Source organism: Grus americana, chromosome 32, assembly GCF_028858705.1.
Source record: "Grus americana isolate bGruAme1 chromosome 32, bGruAme1.mat, whole genome shotgun sequence".
Lineage (NCBI taxonomy): Eukaryota > Metazoa > Chordata > Aves > Gruiformes > Gruidae > Grus > Grus americana.
Window position 1 is genome coordinate 1,666,439 of NC_072883.1, and position 16,488 is coordinate 1,682,926.

A 16,488-nucleotide genomic window follows, 5' to 3' on the forward strand; every position below is an offset into this window, starting at 1 on the left:
ATTTCGACTTGGCCCTCGTCTTCAACAAGAACCCGCTGGTCTGCTACGACCCCGACGCCCAGCGCTTCGTCCCCTGCGACTGGGGGCTGCTCCGCCCCTTCGCCACCCAACTTGCCGCCGTCCTCAACAATAGCACCGCCTGGGTGCAGCGCGCCAAAGCCTGGCGTCGGGCTTGTGACGACCTGACCCCCCCCAATTCTGGACCCAGACAGTGATGTGGAGGAGTGAGCCCTGCGGCGCACGGGGGCTTTGCACAGGGTCATCGTGCACAGGGGCTTTGCACGGGGACGTGGCGTACGGTGTGGGGTGGGGTGTTGCACGGGGATGTTGCATGGGGGTTGCATGCGGGTGTTGCACGGAGCATTGCATGGGGACGGTGCATTGCACGTTGCACAAGGACATTGCACAACAGGGACATCATGGGCCCCAGTGAGCCTCCTCACCCCCTCTACTCCCTCTTGCAGGTTACACTCCCCTCCCCGGAGACAACTCCCCTGCAGGTAACAGCACATCCAGCGTGTCCCTGCCCCCTGTCCCCAAGGGGCATGTCACCCCTTCTGCCACCCCGTGTCCCCCCCAGGCAGCATCTGAGGACTCCCAGGACCGTGACCTCCCGGCCCCAATGGCCCCCTGTGTTGGGTTTGCGTGGCAAGGTTTTGGTAGCGGGGGGGCTACAGGGGTGGCTTCTGTGAGAAGCTGCTAGAAGCTCCCCCTGTGTCTGATAGAGCCAATGCCAGCCGGCTCTAAGACAGGCCTGCCGCTGGCCAAGGCCAAGCCCATCAGCGCCTCTGGGATAACATAGTTAAGAAGAAGAAAAACACTTGGAGCGAGAGAGCTTTTGCAGCCAGAGAGAGGAGTGAGAAGATGTAAGAAACTCTGCAGACACGCAGGTCAGTGCAGAAGGAGGGGCAGGAGGAGCTCCAGGTGCCGGAGCAGAGATCCCCCTGCAGCCCATGTTGAAGACCATGGTGAAGCAGGCTGTCCCCCTGCAGCCCATGGAGGAAGGATGAGGGGGTGTAGAGATTCCACCTGCAGCCCGTGGAGGACCCCACGCCGGAGCAGGTGGAGGCACCTGAAGGAGGCTGCGGCCCGTGGGAAGCCCACGCTGGAGCAAGTTCCAGGCCGGACCGGTGGACCCGTGAAGAGGGGAGCCCACGCCAGGGCAGGTTTGCTGGCAGGACTTGTGACCCCATGGGGGACCCCACGCTGGAGCAGTTTGCTCCTGAAGGTCTGCACCCCGTGAGAGGGACTCCATGCTGGAGCAGGGGAAGGATGAGAGGAGTCCTCCCCCTGAGGATGAAGAAGCGGCAGAAACACCGTGAGATGAACTGACCGTAACCCCCACTCCCCGTCCCCCTGTGCCGCTGAGGGGGGAGGAGGTTGAAGCCGGGAGTGAAGTTGAGCCCGGGAAGATGGGAGGGGTGGGGGGAGGTGTTTTAAGAGTTGATTTTCTTTCTCATTCCTCTACTCTGTTTTGCCTAGTAATAAATTAGATGAATTCCCTCTCTAAGTTCAGTCTGTTTTGCTCGTGACAACAATTAGTGAGTGATCTCTCCCTGTCCTTATCTCGACCTACAAGCATTTCGTTATGCCTTTTCTCCCCTGTTTAGTGAATGAGGGGAGTGAGAGAGCGGCTCTGGTGGGCACCTGGCCTTCAGCCAGGGTCAACCCACCATACCCCCCCGTGTCACCGTCACCCCAGGGGTGACACTGCGGTGCCCACAATAAAGATGCTGCGTGGGAACGGGGTGGTTTTGTATGGGGGAACCCATGGTGTTCCACTCAGGGGACACACACACACACCGTGGCACGAGTGGGGCTGGGTATGAGTGGTGGCACGTGTGTCGGGCACAAGCAATGCCGGGCACGAGGGACACCAGGCACAAGCGATGCCAGGCACAAGCAATGTCAGGCATGAGGGACACCAGGCGCAGGCAGGGCCAGGCACAAGCAATGCCCGGTGACAGAGATGCCACCATAAGGGACGCTGGGCACAAGCGGTGTCGGGCTGTGGTGGGTTGACCCTGGCTGGAGGCCAGGAGCCCCCCAGAGCTGCTCCATCACTCCCCCTCCTGTACTAGACAGGGCAGAAAAATGTAACGAAAGGCTGGTGGGTCGAGAGAAGGACAGGGAGAGATCGCTCACCAATTACCATCATGGGCAAAACAGACTCAACTTAGAGGAAAAAATTCGTCTAATTTATTACCAAGCAAAAGAGAGTAGAGCAATAAGGAATAAACCCAAATCTTAAAACACCTCCCCCCACCCCTCCCTTCTTCCCGGGCTCAACTTCACTCCCTGATTCTACCTACTGCCCCCCAGCACCACAGGGGGATGGGGAATGGGGGCTGTGGTCACTTCATCACCCCTTGTCTCTGCTGCTCCTTCCTCCTCAGGGCAGGACTCCTCACACTCTGCCCCTGTCACCAAATATGGGATAATAAACTCTCCAATACTCCGTTTTAGTATTAGAAAGCAGGCATTGCTTTATTACGATGCCGGATGCACGGGGGATAGCTCCACCTATCGTGCATACACTAAAATAAAAGTTCATCCTTTATATACCTTACGACATGAATTGTCATACATTTTCCGAGAAATCTCCACCTCTCCGCCTATCTACTACATTTACATAACGCTGGCGTTGCAAAACTACATTACGCATGCGCAGGGGTCTCAGGTGGTCGTTTGGGGAGTTAGCCCCCCACTCCTTTTTCCCTTTTATGGTCACAAGTCTTTGAGGAGAGTTTCTTCTCCTTGGATGTTTCCCAACTCGGTTGTCCGGCCAAGCTGTTCTTCCTGATCAACCCTGTCTGGGCAATCCTGCCAGGAGGTTTCTGTTCTCAAGGTCAGGAGATCTTCTCCGTACACGTTAATTACTCATAGGCCTTGTTACATTCAAAGCTAATCGTTGTTTGGTAAAAGAATTTCTCAACATTTCCCCCCTTTTGAGACTTCCAAAATAAGATCTCTTTGGGAGTCTCCCCTAGATTGCATAATTTTGATAATATCATTTTTGATTCTCAGGTATACACAATTGGGTACAACAGGATGTGATTAAGGGTAAATATTGAATTGTGATACAACGTAACATACATATAACAACTATAGCTGTGATTACTACAAACAATTCCTTCAGCCAGGTTAGGTTCGGTAGCCATGAGGTTAACCAATTCCACTACGATTCTGAAAACAATTTTTTTTTTTTCCTTCTTTCTCCCACTCTTCCACTGCCCTCTCAATCAAATTGATTCCTTTCTGTTGGGTCTTCCATCCATCATCTATGTATGTACAACATTCTTGTCCCATAAGAGCACAAATTCCTCCTTGACTAGCTAACAGATAATCTAGGGCCATACGATTTTGTAGACTCACCATTCTATTTTAGGCCATTTCATAAGACGTACTGTTCAATACCTTAACGGTTTCGTTAGCTACTTCCTTCAACAAATTGCTAAGTTGATTTATCTTAGTTCCATAGGTCGCGGCTGCACACATGGGGCATAGCGTATAGAAAAGTTTTTCCCCTTCTGTTACAAGAAGTCTATTTTCCACTTTTCTCTCTCTTTTCCAACATGGTCACCCTGATGGAAGTTGTTGTAGTACTTGAAATGGGGGCATTAACAAACCTAAATAACAGGATACGTACCATCCCCCAGGTATCCATCGCTACGCCTTTTTCCACAAATCCAATATGTACCATTAAATCCTCCTACTCAAGTTTTAGTTCCATTTTTCCACATTTCACAAGTAATAGGAGAGTGTCAAAAAGAAAGATTTCCTCCTGTTGTACTGTTTCAAATGCTAAGTGGCACAGTAACAGTTTGAGTGTCTGTAAGATAAAATTTACATTTACTGTTACCTGCATTAAAGCCACCAGAGTAACCACCACCAATTGCATCAACTTTGGCTGCTTTGTAACAAAGGAATCCATCTTTTGTACGCCCTAATTTGATGGCATGAGGTCTGTCTGTCTGTCTAATTCACCTTAGGCTCAAAGGTTTGCTTAGGTAACCCAGACAGGATGGCACTATGGTTTTTCTCTATTGTACAACTGATTGCTAACTCTGCTGCTAAAATAACAGTCTCTTGTTGTAGCTTTGTTTGGTTAGACCAATTTAGCAAAATACAATATTCTGGCCATTGTAAAGGGATCGGGCTAAAAGGGATCGCTGTTCCTCCCAACATTGTCTGCGAGCATATCCAACAATTTGTCACGTTAAGCTCTTTAGTCAATCGGATTTTCATCTCCTCATAAAGGTTGTCGTGATTTGTGCCCTGGTTAGTTCAACAGTTAGTTAACATCACGGCTATTCCAACCAAAACACTTACAGCTTACTGGCTAATTTTCAGGTTGATTTTTGAATTTTTTGTTCAGAAAGGATCTTTATCTGATGAGGTGACCTTCCACTGAGGTTCTTTTGGCTCTGATGCTGGTTTTACTCAAGTATAATGGATCCAGGACTCCTTCCCTGCAACCTTAACAGCAGTAAAAGTAGTTCATATCACTTGATAAGGTCCTTTCCATCTTTGCTGAAAGGGGTTCTTCCTTCCAGACCTTGATATAGACCCAGTCTCCAGGCTGCTAAGGATGAACGTGTGTATCCAAAGCCAGAGGTCAAGTAAGAACCATGGATCTATGTAACGAGGAAGGAATCTTTCCCATTCTCATCACACAGTCTTTTAAATCCTGATTTCCTTTGACCTGCCAATCTCCACTTGATTTATCACTTGATAAGGTTTTCCGTACAGTATCTGGTATGGACTAAGTTGCTCTTTGGAAGAGGGTCTAATTCTGATTCTCAGCAAAGCTAGTGGAAGGGCCTGGGGCCATTGGAGTCGAGTTTCTTGACAGATCCTGCTTATCTCTCTCTTCAAACTCTGATTCATTCTTTCTACCTTTCCACTAGATTGTGGCCTCCATGGAGTGTGCAGGTCCCACTGTATCCCTAATACACGAGCCAAATTTTGAAGGATTTTGGCCACAAAGCGGGGACCCCTATCAGAGGACATTCCTATTGGTACTCCAAATCTGGGAATTATTTCTTTCATTAATACCTTTACCACTTCTCTAGCCTTGTTGGTGCAACAGGGAAAAGCCTCCGGCCATCCAGAAAAGGTGTCCACTAGCACTAATAAATATCGGTAACCACTGTGACGGGGCAATTCAGAAAAAATCTATTTGCCAGTAATCTCCTGGACTATTCCCTTTTCCAATGACTCCCATAGGTGGCTGTCTAAAATTTTGCCTGATATTGCAGCCTATCCTTGGGAAGGTTAATGTGTTTGTTAGGGACAATCAAAAGATGCCCCCCCCCAGCCCCTTAGCTGCTTCCTTAGCTGCCTGATCTGCCAACCTGTTTCCAACATTGATTTTGGTATTTCCGAATTGATGAGCCTTACAGTGCATCACTGCAACCTCTGCCGGTAACTGGACACTCTCCAAGAGCTTTGCAATAGTTTCTCCGTATTTAATGGGGACCCTTGAGCTGACGATAAACCTCTCTCTTTCCAGAGAGCTCCATGAGCGTGCACCACTCCAAAGGCATACTTGGGGTCTGTTCAAATATTTACTCACTTTCCTTGAGAGAGTGTTAATGCCCTTTCTAGTGCCACTAATTCCGCCTTCTGTGCTGAGGTGTTAGGTGGAAGAGCCTTTGCTTCAATCACCTTTTCCTGTAAAAGCACCACATAACCTGCCAACCATCTTCCTTTTTCCATGTAACTGCTTCCATCTGTATATTATCCCGTCAGGGTGTTCAAGTGGGGTATCCTTCAGGTCCTCTCGGCTAGAGTAGACCTGTTCGATTGTTTGCAAACAGTCACGTTCTATTTCCCCACTATCTTCCAAAAAGGTGGATAGAAATAATGCAAGATTAAGCATAGATGTTACCTTTAGGTTCCCATCATCCATCTCCAATAAGATGGCTTGATATTTCATCGTTCTGCTCGGTGATAACCAGTGATTTCCTTTTGCTCCAGTACTGCTGTCAGCATACGGGGCACGTACACGGTCATCCGTTACCCCATAGCGAACTTCCGGGCCCCTTGAATCAGCAATACTGTCGCCGCTACAGCCCGGAGGCAGGACGGCCAGCCTTTACTCACGTCATCCAGCTGTTTGGAAAAGTATCCCACCAGTCTCTTCCAGGATCCCAAACGCTGGGCGAGGACTCCCAGAGTCAGGTGAAACCTTTCGTGAACGAACAATTCAAAAGGTTTAGTTAGATTTGGTAATCCTAGACCTGAGGCCATCATTAAGGTTCTTTTAAGTGACTCAAAGGCTCGACAACACTGCGGGGTCCAGACCAAGATGTCTCCTGATCTTTCAATGCCTTGTAAAGCGGTTGTACTATTAATCCATAGTCCATTATCCATAACCTGCACCACCCCACCATTCCCAGAAAAGCCCGCAGCTCCCTTTTCAAAGTCGGTTCCGGTGTTTGACATATAGCTTCTTTCCTCTCTGTCCCCAGGCTCCGCAATCCTTGGGAAATAGTGAACCCTAAATATACTACTTGTTGTTTTACTAGTCCAGCCTTTTTTTCAGACACTCAATGTCCTGCTTGTCCCAAGAAACTTAAAAGGCTTATAGTGATTTCTGTACACTTATCAGGTGACACATCATCCACATATTGCAGTAGAGTCTTCATGATGTTGCTTCCATTTGTCTAACTCTTTGGCTAATTGATTCCCAACAGAGTGGGGCTATTTTTAAACCCCTGGGGAAGAATTGTCCAGGCCAATTGAATTTTTCGCCCTGTCGTGGGCCTTTCCCAGTCAAAGGCAAACAGTTCCTGGCTCCCTTTGTCCAAGGACATTCAAAGAAAGCATCCTTTAAATTCAGAACTGTAAACCATGTGTCTGTTTCTTTAATTGCTGTAGGTAATGTATATGGGTTAGCCACCACTGGGTGGATATTTTTTACAGCTCTCAGGTCTTGTACCAAACTGTACTCATTTGAATGAGGTTTCTTTACCGGCAGGATCGGAGTGTTAAACACTGACTGGCACTCAACCAATAGCCCAAATGATTTAAAATTATTTATCAACATCTCTAATCCTACTCTAGCCTCTAACCACAAAGGGTATTGTTTCTGCCTTACCGGTTTAGCTCCCGGCTTTAACCGAATCTTTACTGGTTCCACAGCTCATGACCTTCCCGGAATTCCACTGGCCCATACCAATGGGATTACTGCGTCCTTTATTTCCTGCAGAATTTCCGGTTCCATTTGCACTGGGTCCAGTAACACATAAACTTGAGCATCTAAAGATTTAGATTCAGGTATTTTACACAGATCCTTCCTCTTTCCAAAGTTATTTGTACTTCGACTTTGGTGAGGAGGTCTCTTCCCAGCAAGGGAACGGGGCACTCTGGCAGATATAAAAACTGATGGGTTGCTCGCTGTTTCCCAATATTAAAATCTAGTGGTTGAAAGAATGATCTCCTTTCCTTTTTCCCTGTAGCACCACCAACCACATTCTCTTGATTTAGTTTCCCTTTGCAAGTATTAATTACTGAGTAAGCTGCTCCAGTATCTACCAGAAAATCTATTTCCTCATTCCCCAACATTATTGTGACCAGGGGTTCTGTTGGGGCTTCTTTTGAGACTTCCCCCGGTCCCCATCATTGATCAGTATCTCCGTCTAGGGTAGGGCAAATTGCTCACTAATTTGGACCCAAGCGAGCAGATACTCCTCTTCCTCTTCCCCTTTCTCCTCTTCCTCTGGGAGCTCTTCTCCCAGGATTTGTCAATGCAACAACTTTTTTCCTTTCCCAATGCTCTTTAACCACTTCTCAGTTTTTATACACTTTCCTGGCCCTTTCTAACAACTTGCTCAAATTCCTCAAATCCTCTCCCTCTAGCTTTTGTAACTTTCTTTGAATATCCGGAGATGCCTGTTCCACAAAAAAGAAATGCTGACTGCAAGGCATCTCCCTCCTTTTCAGGATCTTCCCTATAAGTACCCGCCAGCTTTTTCCACGAGCATAAATCAGTCACTGAGAAAGGTACTTTAACGGTCACTGGTCCCTCTGCCCCTACTGCCTGTTGCAGCAGAGCTTGCACAACGTGACCTCCCAATCCTCCCCTTGACCTCCCAATCCTCCCCTCGTTCTCCCTGCAATAGCACTGAATTCCTCACTTCCAGCAAAAGATTCCCCTTCATCAGAAACATTTGGAAACATCCTCCTCCCCGCCTTTGATTCCTTCTATCCTTTCCCTGGGGCACAACCAACATTTCCACCTCCTTGTCTGGTCCTCCCTATTTGACACACCATTTACTGATACTACACACTCAACAACAACGCTTAGACAGTTTCTGATTATTTTTTTTTTTCCCCCAAGACCACAACCAAAGGATCTCTCGGTATTCATTTACATTCCCTGCTCCATTCCAGATGATCTCGTAAAGCAAAGAATAAATCAACATAGGGAACTTCTTCCCATTTCCCCTCCCTTCTGCAAAATAACATTAATTGAAGCATAGCATTATATGTTAGACTGTCATCTCTAGGCCATTTTTCTCCACTTTCTAATTTATACATTGGCCACCAGTGTTGACAATATTCGACAAGCTGTCTCTGAGTGAGAGGATCTCCCCCCACCTTTCTCCAATGTTTCAATATACATCCTAGAGCAGATTTTTCAGAATCCCCCCTTCCGCAGAGGGTTCATTACCCTTATAAAGAGTACGAAAGGCAACACAAAAACACAAAAGCAACGACTTAACACAAAGTAACAAGACGAACACAAAATAACAAGATGAAAACACCAAAGCAACGACTTAACACAAAATAACAAGACCTTGGGGACTCCAACCCACCTCTTCCAAACCCAGGTGTCCTACAGACTTTCGTCCTTTAGGATCGAATCCTTCCTTTATAGCCCAACCCAGTGAGGCTTTCGCTGCGCCTTATGGGCAGGGAAACTTTAATGTCCCTTACTTTAATGTCCCTTAGAGAAAAGAATGCCTTTACCTTCCCGGGGGTCTTGCTAGGAGCTCTTCGGTCCGGGGATCGCAGGTTCTCCCCAAGAATCCCTCGGTGCCGGTTAGAGGTCCCATGATCCCGTGGATCCGTCGAGATTCAGAAGCAGTGTCCCACCTGGGTCGCCAGAAACTGTCACCAAATATGGGATAATAAACTCTCCAGTACTCCGTTTTAGTATTAGAAAGCAGGCATTGTTTATTACAGCACCGGATGCACGGGGGATAGCTCCGCCTGTTGTGCATACCCTAAACCAGAAGTTCATCCTTTATATACCTTACGACATGAATTGTCATACATTTTACGAGAAATCTCCACCTCTCTGCCTACTACATTTACATAACGCTGGCGTTGCAAAACTACACTGCGCATGCGTGGGGGTCTCGCGTGGTCGTCGATGGTCATTTGGGGAGTTAGCCCCCCACTCCTTTTTCCCTTTTATGCTCTTGAGGACAATTTCTTCTCCTTGCATGTTTCCCAACTCTGCTGTCCGGCCAAGCTGTTCTTCCTCATCAACCCCGTCTGGGCAATCCTGCCAGGAGGTTTCTGTTCTCAAGGTCAGGATATCTTCTCCGTACACATTAATTACTCATAGGCCTTGTTACGTTCAAAGCTAATCGTTGTTTGGTAAAAGAATTTCTCAACAGTCCCAGTTCAGGTCCCAGCCCAGTTTAGGCTCAGGTCCCAGCTCAGCTCCTGGCCCAGCTCAGGTCCCAGCCCAGCTGACAGCTCTTCCAGTTTAGGGCTCTGCACCAGTTCAAGTCACAACTCAGGCCAGGCCTCTAGGCCCAGCCCAGACTCTGTACCACTTAACATCCCAGCCACTTCAAGGCTCCAGCCCACTTTCACTCAGCACCTGGCCCAGGTGAGGTTCCGTTCCAGTTTAACGCCCTTTCCCACTTTCAGGCCAGCTCCCACTTCACGCCCTGCACTGGGTTGGGGCCGGCTCCCAGTTCAGGGCCCCCTCAGCTTACCGCCTCTTCCGCACCAGCCAATCAGCGCATGCAAGGCGGGGGCACGGCAGCCAATGGCGGTGCGCGGGGGGTGGGACGAGCGTTGCCAAGGGGATGGCACTCCGGCCTCTCGCGCGCGCGCGCGCGGCGGGGGCGCCGTGGCAACGGCTGACCATGGCAACGGCAGCGGGCGCCCCCCGGGTCCTCCTGCCCGCCCCCGCAGGACCCTCCCGGCCTTTTTTGGGGACATCCCCCCCGCCCCCCCCCCAAGTGTCCCCAAGTGTCCCCCCCGGCAGGACACAGTGCCACTGCTGATCTCACCTCCATGAGCTTCAATGGGCCGAAACGGTGTAAAAAAGGGGCAAAACTGTAAAAAAAGAACTAAAAGAAAGTGTTGGGACGCTGGGATGTGAAGAACCAGTAAGTGACTGGGACAAAGTGGGATGGCACTGCCACCTGGATGGGGACGTGGGGTGCTGTGGGGGTCCCACTGTTACCGGAAAGCGGCAAAAGAATTCACTCTCTAAGACTTATTTGGAAGTTTTAGACAGCAGGCATTCTTTATTGCAGCGCTGGGTGCGCGGGGGATAACTCCCCCTAAGGTGCACACCCAAAAGACAAAACTAGCAAGTATTTCGACTATGTTAATACACATATTCACTATATTTCCGAGTAGTGCTTATCACAGTCATGGATTTTCCGGGAACTCGTTAGCGTATGCTAATGTCTCTCGCCCATGTTTGTTGGCACCTCCGGGTGGTGGTCGGGGGTCTTCAGACTCACCCCTGGTATCACGTATACCTTATCCCTCAAGGCCGGTTTTGGGATCACCTTGTAACTCTCTTCTCTTTGCACATCTGTCCTTCCAAGGCCGAGCTGTTTAAAATGAGATTGTTCCAGAGCTTCTTATCTTCCAACTAATTATTTTCTAAGTGACAATGGTTTCCCTTTTGTTTGGTTACATCGATTGAGCAGTGGCTCTAATTGCTTGGATTGATCTTAATATTTCAATAGTCAGAGGTATCAGTTTTCCCAGCTTTTTCACCCATAAACCCCCAGGGTGGCAGAGCCGGGGTGGGGAGAGCCGTGGGGCACCTGGGTGTCACCCTCCCCCAGGGACAGACAGGTCGTGGGGGTCTCGGGGTGCCCCAGGGGAAGGGGACAAGAGCAGGGCCGGGGGGGCGGGTGTAGAACTGCGACTTGGGGGGCCCAGGGGTGACCCCAGGCTGGGGGGGGGAACAGGCGAAGTGGGGGTGCGGGGGGGTCTCGGGCCCTGAGGAGGGGTCGGGGGGGGCTGAGGGCTGGGCTGCCCCGTGGGGGATCCCGGCCCGAGGATCCCGGGGGGTGGCGGGGTCCCGGTTGGTCCCGGGGAGCTCCTGTCCCCGCCCCTCCCCCCGCGCTCCCTCCGCCGCTTTCGCTTTCGCTTTCGCTGCTCCCCAACCTGCAGAGACGGGATCTGCCCGGCGCCCGGTGACGTCTGAAGCGTCTCGGGCTGCCATTGGCGGAGGGGCGCTGGCGGCGCCAATCGCGGGGCGAGGCGGGTCCTGGGGCGGGTCTTGGGTCGGCGCGAGGCTCGTGGGGCCGGTGCGGGCGCGGTGCCGGAGCGGAGCGGAGCGATGGGGCCGGGCCGGGCGCTGTGGCTGGGGCTGCTGCTGGGGGTCCTCGGCGGGGCGGCGAGCGGTGAGCGCGGGCGGGGACCCGGGAGCCCGTTCCTTGGCGCCGGGACCCCCCTGGACCCCCTTTCCTGGTCCCCGGTGCCCCATTCCCCTGGCACGGGGACCCCCCTCCATGACCTTCCCCTCCATCCCGGGTGACCAGGACCCCCCTGGAGCCCCTTTCCTGGGCACGTGGGAACCCTCCCGGGCACCGGGACCCCCCCCCCTTGACCTTCCCTTCCGTCCCGAGGCACTGGGAGCTCCTTGGACCCTCTTTGCTGCGCACCGGAACCCCCTGGACCCCCTTTCCTGGGCACCGGGAACCCCCCCTGGCACGGGGACCCCCCCGGTCCTCCTCCCTGGACACCGAGTACCCCCTGGGAACATCCCCCAGACCCCCGGGTCTGCCTTCCTGGGCCCCGCCCCCCCCAGACCATGCCCCTGATCTGCTTCTCCTTGACGCTGGGGACCCCCCTGCACCCCCCTTCCTGGGCACCTGGGGTCCCCCACCCCCCGGGCCCCCCTTTCATTGACACCAGGGACCCCCCGGGCTTCCCTTCCCGGGAACCAGGACCCCCCTCCTGGACACACCTCGCTCCCCCAACACCCCCCCACCAGTCACAGCCCCCCTGCAGCTGCCCCCCATCCCCCCCGGATCTGCTCCCCTGGGACCCCCACCCATCCTCGCTGCCCACCCCTGGACCCCCACCCCTTGGGCACCCTCACCCCTGTTGTTCCCAGCCCCCTGATCCCTCACCGTCCCCCGTGTTCCTGCAGAGCTCCATTCCCTGCGCTATTTCGATATCGCGGTGTCAGAGCCCAGCCCGGGGGTGCCCCAGTTCGTGTCCGTGGGGTACGTGGACGGGACCCTCATTGCACGCTACGACAGTGAGACGGGGAGGGCGGTGCCTGGGGCGGACTGGATGAGGGACAACCTGGATCAGCGGTACTGGGACAGGGAGACCCAGAGTGGACAGAGCAATCAGCAGGTTAACCGTGTGGGCCTGGACACACTGCGGGGCCGCTACAACCAGAGCGGGGGTGAGTGTGGGCTGGGACGGGGCTCCGTGGGGCTGGGAGGAGGCTCCGTGGGATGGGAGAGCTCCCACCCCCCCACAAGACCCTGCCCTGCCCCACGCTCCTGCTCCGGCTTGTGCCGACCCTTCCCTGCCCGGTGCCATTGTCAGAGGGCTCCCAGCCACCCTGTCCCCCCGTGCGAGGGGGTCCCGGCTGCCTGTCCCAGCCCCACAGTCCTTGGGATCCCTTGTCCCAGAGCTGGGGGGGCTTCTGGCCACCCCACCCAGCGCATCCCCACCCCACAATGCCCAGCACCCCATCCCAGGACTGGGCCACCACATCCCAGCCCCTTGCTGTCCCCACGGCAGTCGAGACCCCCAAAACCAGAGGGGCTCCCAGCCCCTCGCCATTCCTGTGGTACATTGTACCCCCCACCCCAGAGGCAGAGGGGCTCCCCCCAACACACCCCACCTCCTTGTCCCCCCCTCAATGGCACTCAGGACCCTGTCCCAGCCCGTCGCTGTCGCAGGGTGCCGTGGGGCTGGGTGCCAGCCCAGCCATGCCCTGGTCACAGGGGGTCTGGATCACGGCTGTACGTGACGCCCCGAGTGCTGTGGGCCCTGGGCAGGACGGGGGGCAGCTCTGGTGCCGGTGCCCGATCCCCCCGGACCTCACACAGGGCTGGAGTGGGGGGCGCTGCCGGGGGGTCCATGCCCCACTGAAGGCCCAGGGCTGTGGCAGCCCCTCAGCCCCGTCTCCCTGGTCGTGTTTCAGGGGCTCACACGCTGCAGCGCATGTACGGCTGTGACCTCCTGGAGGATGGTAGCACCAGGGGGTATTTGCAGGACGCCTACGATGGGAGGGACTTCATCGCTTTTGACATGGACACGATGACGTTCACTGCGGCGGACGCAGCAGCGCAAATCACCAAGAGGAAGTGGGAGGCGGACGGGACTGAAGCTGAGCGACGGAAGCACTACCTGCAGAACACCTGCGTCGAGTGGCTGAGAAAATACGTGAGCTACGGGCAGGCCGTGCTGGAGAGGAAAGGTGAGGGCGAGACGGGGACCCCGGGGACCGGCCAGCGTGGGCGCGTGTGCCAGCCCTCACCGCCACCCCCTCCGCAGAGCGCCCCACGGTCCGAGTGTCGGGGCAGGAGACCCCCGGGATCCTGACCTTGCACTGCCGCGCTTACGGCTTCTACCCGCGGCCCATCACCGTCAGCTGGCTGAAGGACGGCGAGGTCAGGGACCACGAGACCGAGCGGGGCAGCATCGCGCCCAACAGCGACGGCACCTACTACACCTGGGCCTCCATCACGGCCCGCCCGGAGGAGAAGGACAAGTACCGGTGCCGTGTGGAGCACACCAGCCTGCCCGAGCCCGGGCTTTTTGCGTGGGGTGAGCCCGGTGGCCTTGGGCACGTGGAGCGGTGGGCTGGGGTGGTTCCCCTTCCCCTCCTCACGGCCCTGCTCTCCCCCAGAGTCGGAGTCCAACCTGTTGGCCATCGTGTTGGGCGTGATTGTTGCCATCCTGGTTGTCATCGCCATCATCGCTGGAGTCGTCATTTTGAAGCAGAGATCAGGTAAAGCACCGGGGTGGTGAGGCAGAGGGGTGTGGGAGGAAGGCAGGGCCCGGGGGGCCAGGAGGGGCTGTGGGCACGAGCTGCTGCGCTCTGGGGAGCCCCCGAGCCTGACGGTGAAGCGTGGTGGATGCTGATGCCTCTCTCTCTCTGCAGGGAAGAAGGGCTACGGCATGGCGTCAAGTGAGTACCGGGGGCAGGTCTGGCTCCAGCCGCTGCCCAGTGCCGGGGTGGTCTCGTGGCTCCGGTTTCTGGCCGCTGCCGGCATTTCCCCATCCCCCGTCCTCCCTGTGCCGCCCCTCTTTACAGCCCCGTAGCGGGGACGTGTGGCAGAGGTGGTGTCTCCCCCCCGGTGCTCGCGGTGCCATCCTCCTCTCCCGGTGGCTGCAGCGTGGCCACGGCTCCCGGGCCGACTCTTGGCACGTGCACCGAGCCCGCAGCGAGCAGGGGGCTGGCAGCTCACGGCTATTTCTCCCTCGCAGGCACGGACAGGGGCGCTGGCAGCTCGGCCCAAGGTACGGCGTGGGACCGGGGGGATGGACGGGGGCAACCCCAGCTCTCTGTGCTCCCCCATGGGACCTGTGGCCAGAGCAGCACCGGGCTGCGGGAGGGGGACGCTGAGACCCCCCGAGCAGAGGGTTGGGGACAGGGAGGCGGCCCTGGGTGACACTGTCTCTTCCTCTGGTCCCTGCAGTGATGAACGCCTAACCGCTCCACAAGGGACTGGGGGGCTGGATGCGGCCCCCTGCCCTCTCACCGGCTGAACACAGAGGTGCTGGAGGCGGCTGGGAGCTGCCCGCAGAGAGCTGGTCACGCTGCGCCTGCCACACTGGGGGCTCTTCTGGCTGGGTGAACTGCCTTCTTTACAATACTTTTAAAATTGGGCAATCGAATTATTACCAATGTTTTATTTTTGAGATTGTAAGTGATTTCTGCTGTGCGTGCATTTCCTGGTGCGCACAATGAATGATCCCCACCCTCCGGCGGGCTGAGCCTCCTCTCCTGGTGCCTGGGCTGCACTCACAGCCTTGGGTCAAGGGTTAAGCTGACTTTATCTGGGTAAATAAAAGATAAAAGCTGAGAGTAAGGAGGAGGAATGAGGGACATTCATTATTTACAATGTTTGTTTTCTGGAGCAACCGCTGCACGTACTGAAGCCCTGCTTCCCAGGAGGTGGCCAGACATCGCCTGCTGATAGGAAACAGCGAATAAATCTTTTGGTTTTCCTTTGCTTCTGCACATGGCTTTTGCTTTTGCTTTATTAAACTGCCTTTATCTTGCCCCACGAGTTGTTTTTCCATCTTATTTTTATCCCCCCCCCCATCCTGCTGAGGAGGGCAGTGATGGAGCGGCTTGGTGGGCACCTGGTGTCCAGCCAAGGTCAACCCCCTGCAAGGATTTGTGACCCAAACAGCATTGGATCTCAGCAGTGGTGGCACAACGTCAAGGCCTTGATGTTGAGATGGAACACAACCAGGCAGATGACCCAAACTAATGAGAGACATTCCAGGCCATTGACGATAAAAGGGGAAAAGGGGGTTTATGGGGATTGGTCAGTTTTTTCTGGGCTTGTCATCCATCTCCCTGGGGGAGGTGGTGAGCTCTGAGGTCATGTAGAAGGGCAGTGAGAAGGTCTCCTGCTCTGAAACCATGTAGATGGGTACTGAGAAGAAGGTCTCCTGCACCAATGCCAAGCAGACAGGCACAAACATCTCCAAGTTTCGGGTCACACAAACGATCACTGTGAATAAACCATGGACTCAACTCTGAACTATAATCGTTATTCTTGCGGTCAAGGACACATGGTGGATGTCCACACAGTGGACTCTTGCCCTGAGAAGGGGCAGAGGCAGAAATGACCTGGTCCCTATCCCTGACCAGGCTGGGAGCTGTGGGCAGCACTTCTGTCCATCAGGCAGGTGAAGCCATTTGTTCCCTGGTGGCTCCCATGCTGGGATGGTGGGGCTGACAGGCTGGACCTAGAAGGCAGGGAAGCCCAGCAGCTGGGATCCATTGCTAGGGACTGTGGGGTTGATGGATCAGAAGAGGGGCAGCTACCCACAGCCGCTGGAGGTGGCTCTTACTGAGCGTGAAGGCAAAGTATCTTCTCAAGGAAGATCCTGTAATCCAGTACGGGAAGTGGTCCACCAGAGTGGAAGGTACCCGGTACCTGAGGGGATTTGTGGTGGTCTGCAGTGACCTGGACAACAATCGGGCCCCCAAAGCTCAGGATGGCATCCAGTGCCATGGTCTCTATGGCGGATGTTTGTGTGGAGCACAGTGACATGCGCCAG

The 16,488-nt window shown here is 54.2% G+C and overlaps 1 protein-coding gene and 1 pseudogene across 1 annotated transcript; both read left to right on the forward strand.

Moving 5' to 3' along the window:
• LOC129198263 (HLA class II histocompatibility antigen, DM beta chain-like) overlaps positions 1–767 on the forward strand; it is a 63,631-nt pseudogene extending 62,864 nt beyond the window's left edge.
• A 10,698-nt stretch (positions 768–11,465) lies between these two features.
• Positions 11,466–15,479, forward strand: LOC129198420 (class I histocompatibility antigen, F10 alpha chain-like). The gene is made up of 8 exons (XM_054807720.1): positions 11,466–11,621; positions 12,374–12,637; positions 13,388–13,663; positions 13,741–14,013; positions 14,096–14,197; positions 14,351–14,377; positions 14,677–14,709; positions 14,889–15,479. The coding sequence occupies exons 1-8, from the start codon at positions 11,558–11,560 to the stop codon at positions 14,900–14,902; spliced, it is 1,053 nt and encodes a 350-aa protein (XP_054663695.1). The 5' UTR covers positions 11,466–11,557; the 3' UTR covers positions 14,903–15,479.
• Positions 15,480–16,488: the final 1,009 nt, after the last annotated feature.

Coding starts and splice junctions, on each gene's coding strand:
- LOC129198420 (XM_054807720.1), top strand. CDS start 11,558: ATGGGGCCGGGCCGGGCGCTGTGGCTGGGGCTGCTGCTGGGGGTCCTC. Junction 14,014..14,095: donor GCCCGGGCTTTTTGCGTGGG/GTGAGCCCGGTG, acceptor GCTCTCCCCCAG/AGTCGGAGTCCAACCTGTTG. Junction 14,198..14,350: donor CATTTTGAAGCAGAGATCAG/GTAAAGCACCGG, acceptor CTCTCTCTGCAG/GGAAGAAGGGCTACGGCATG.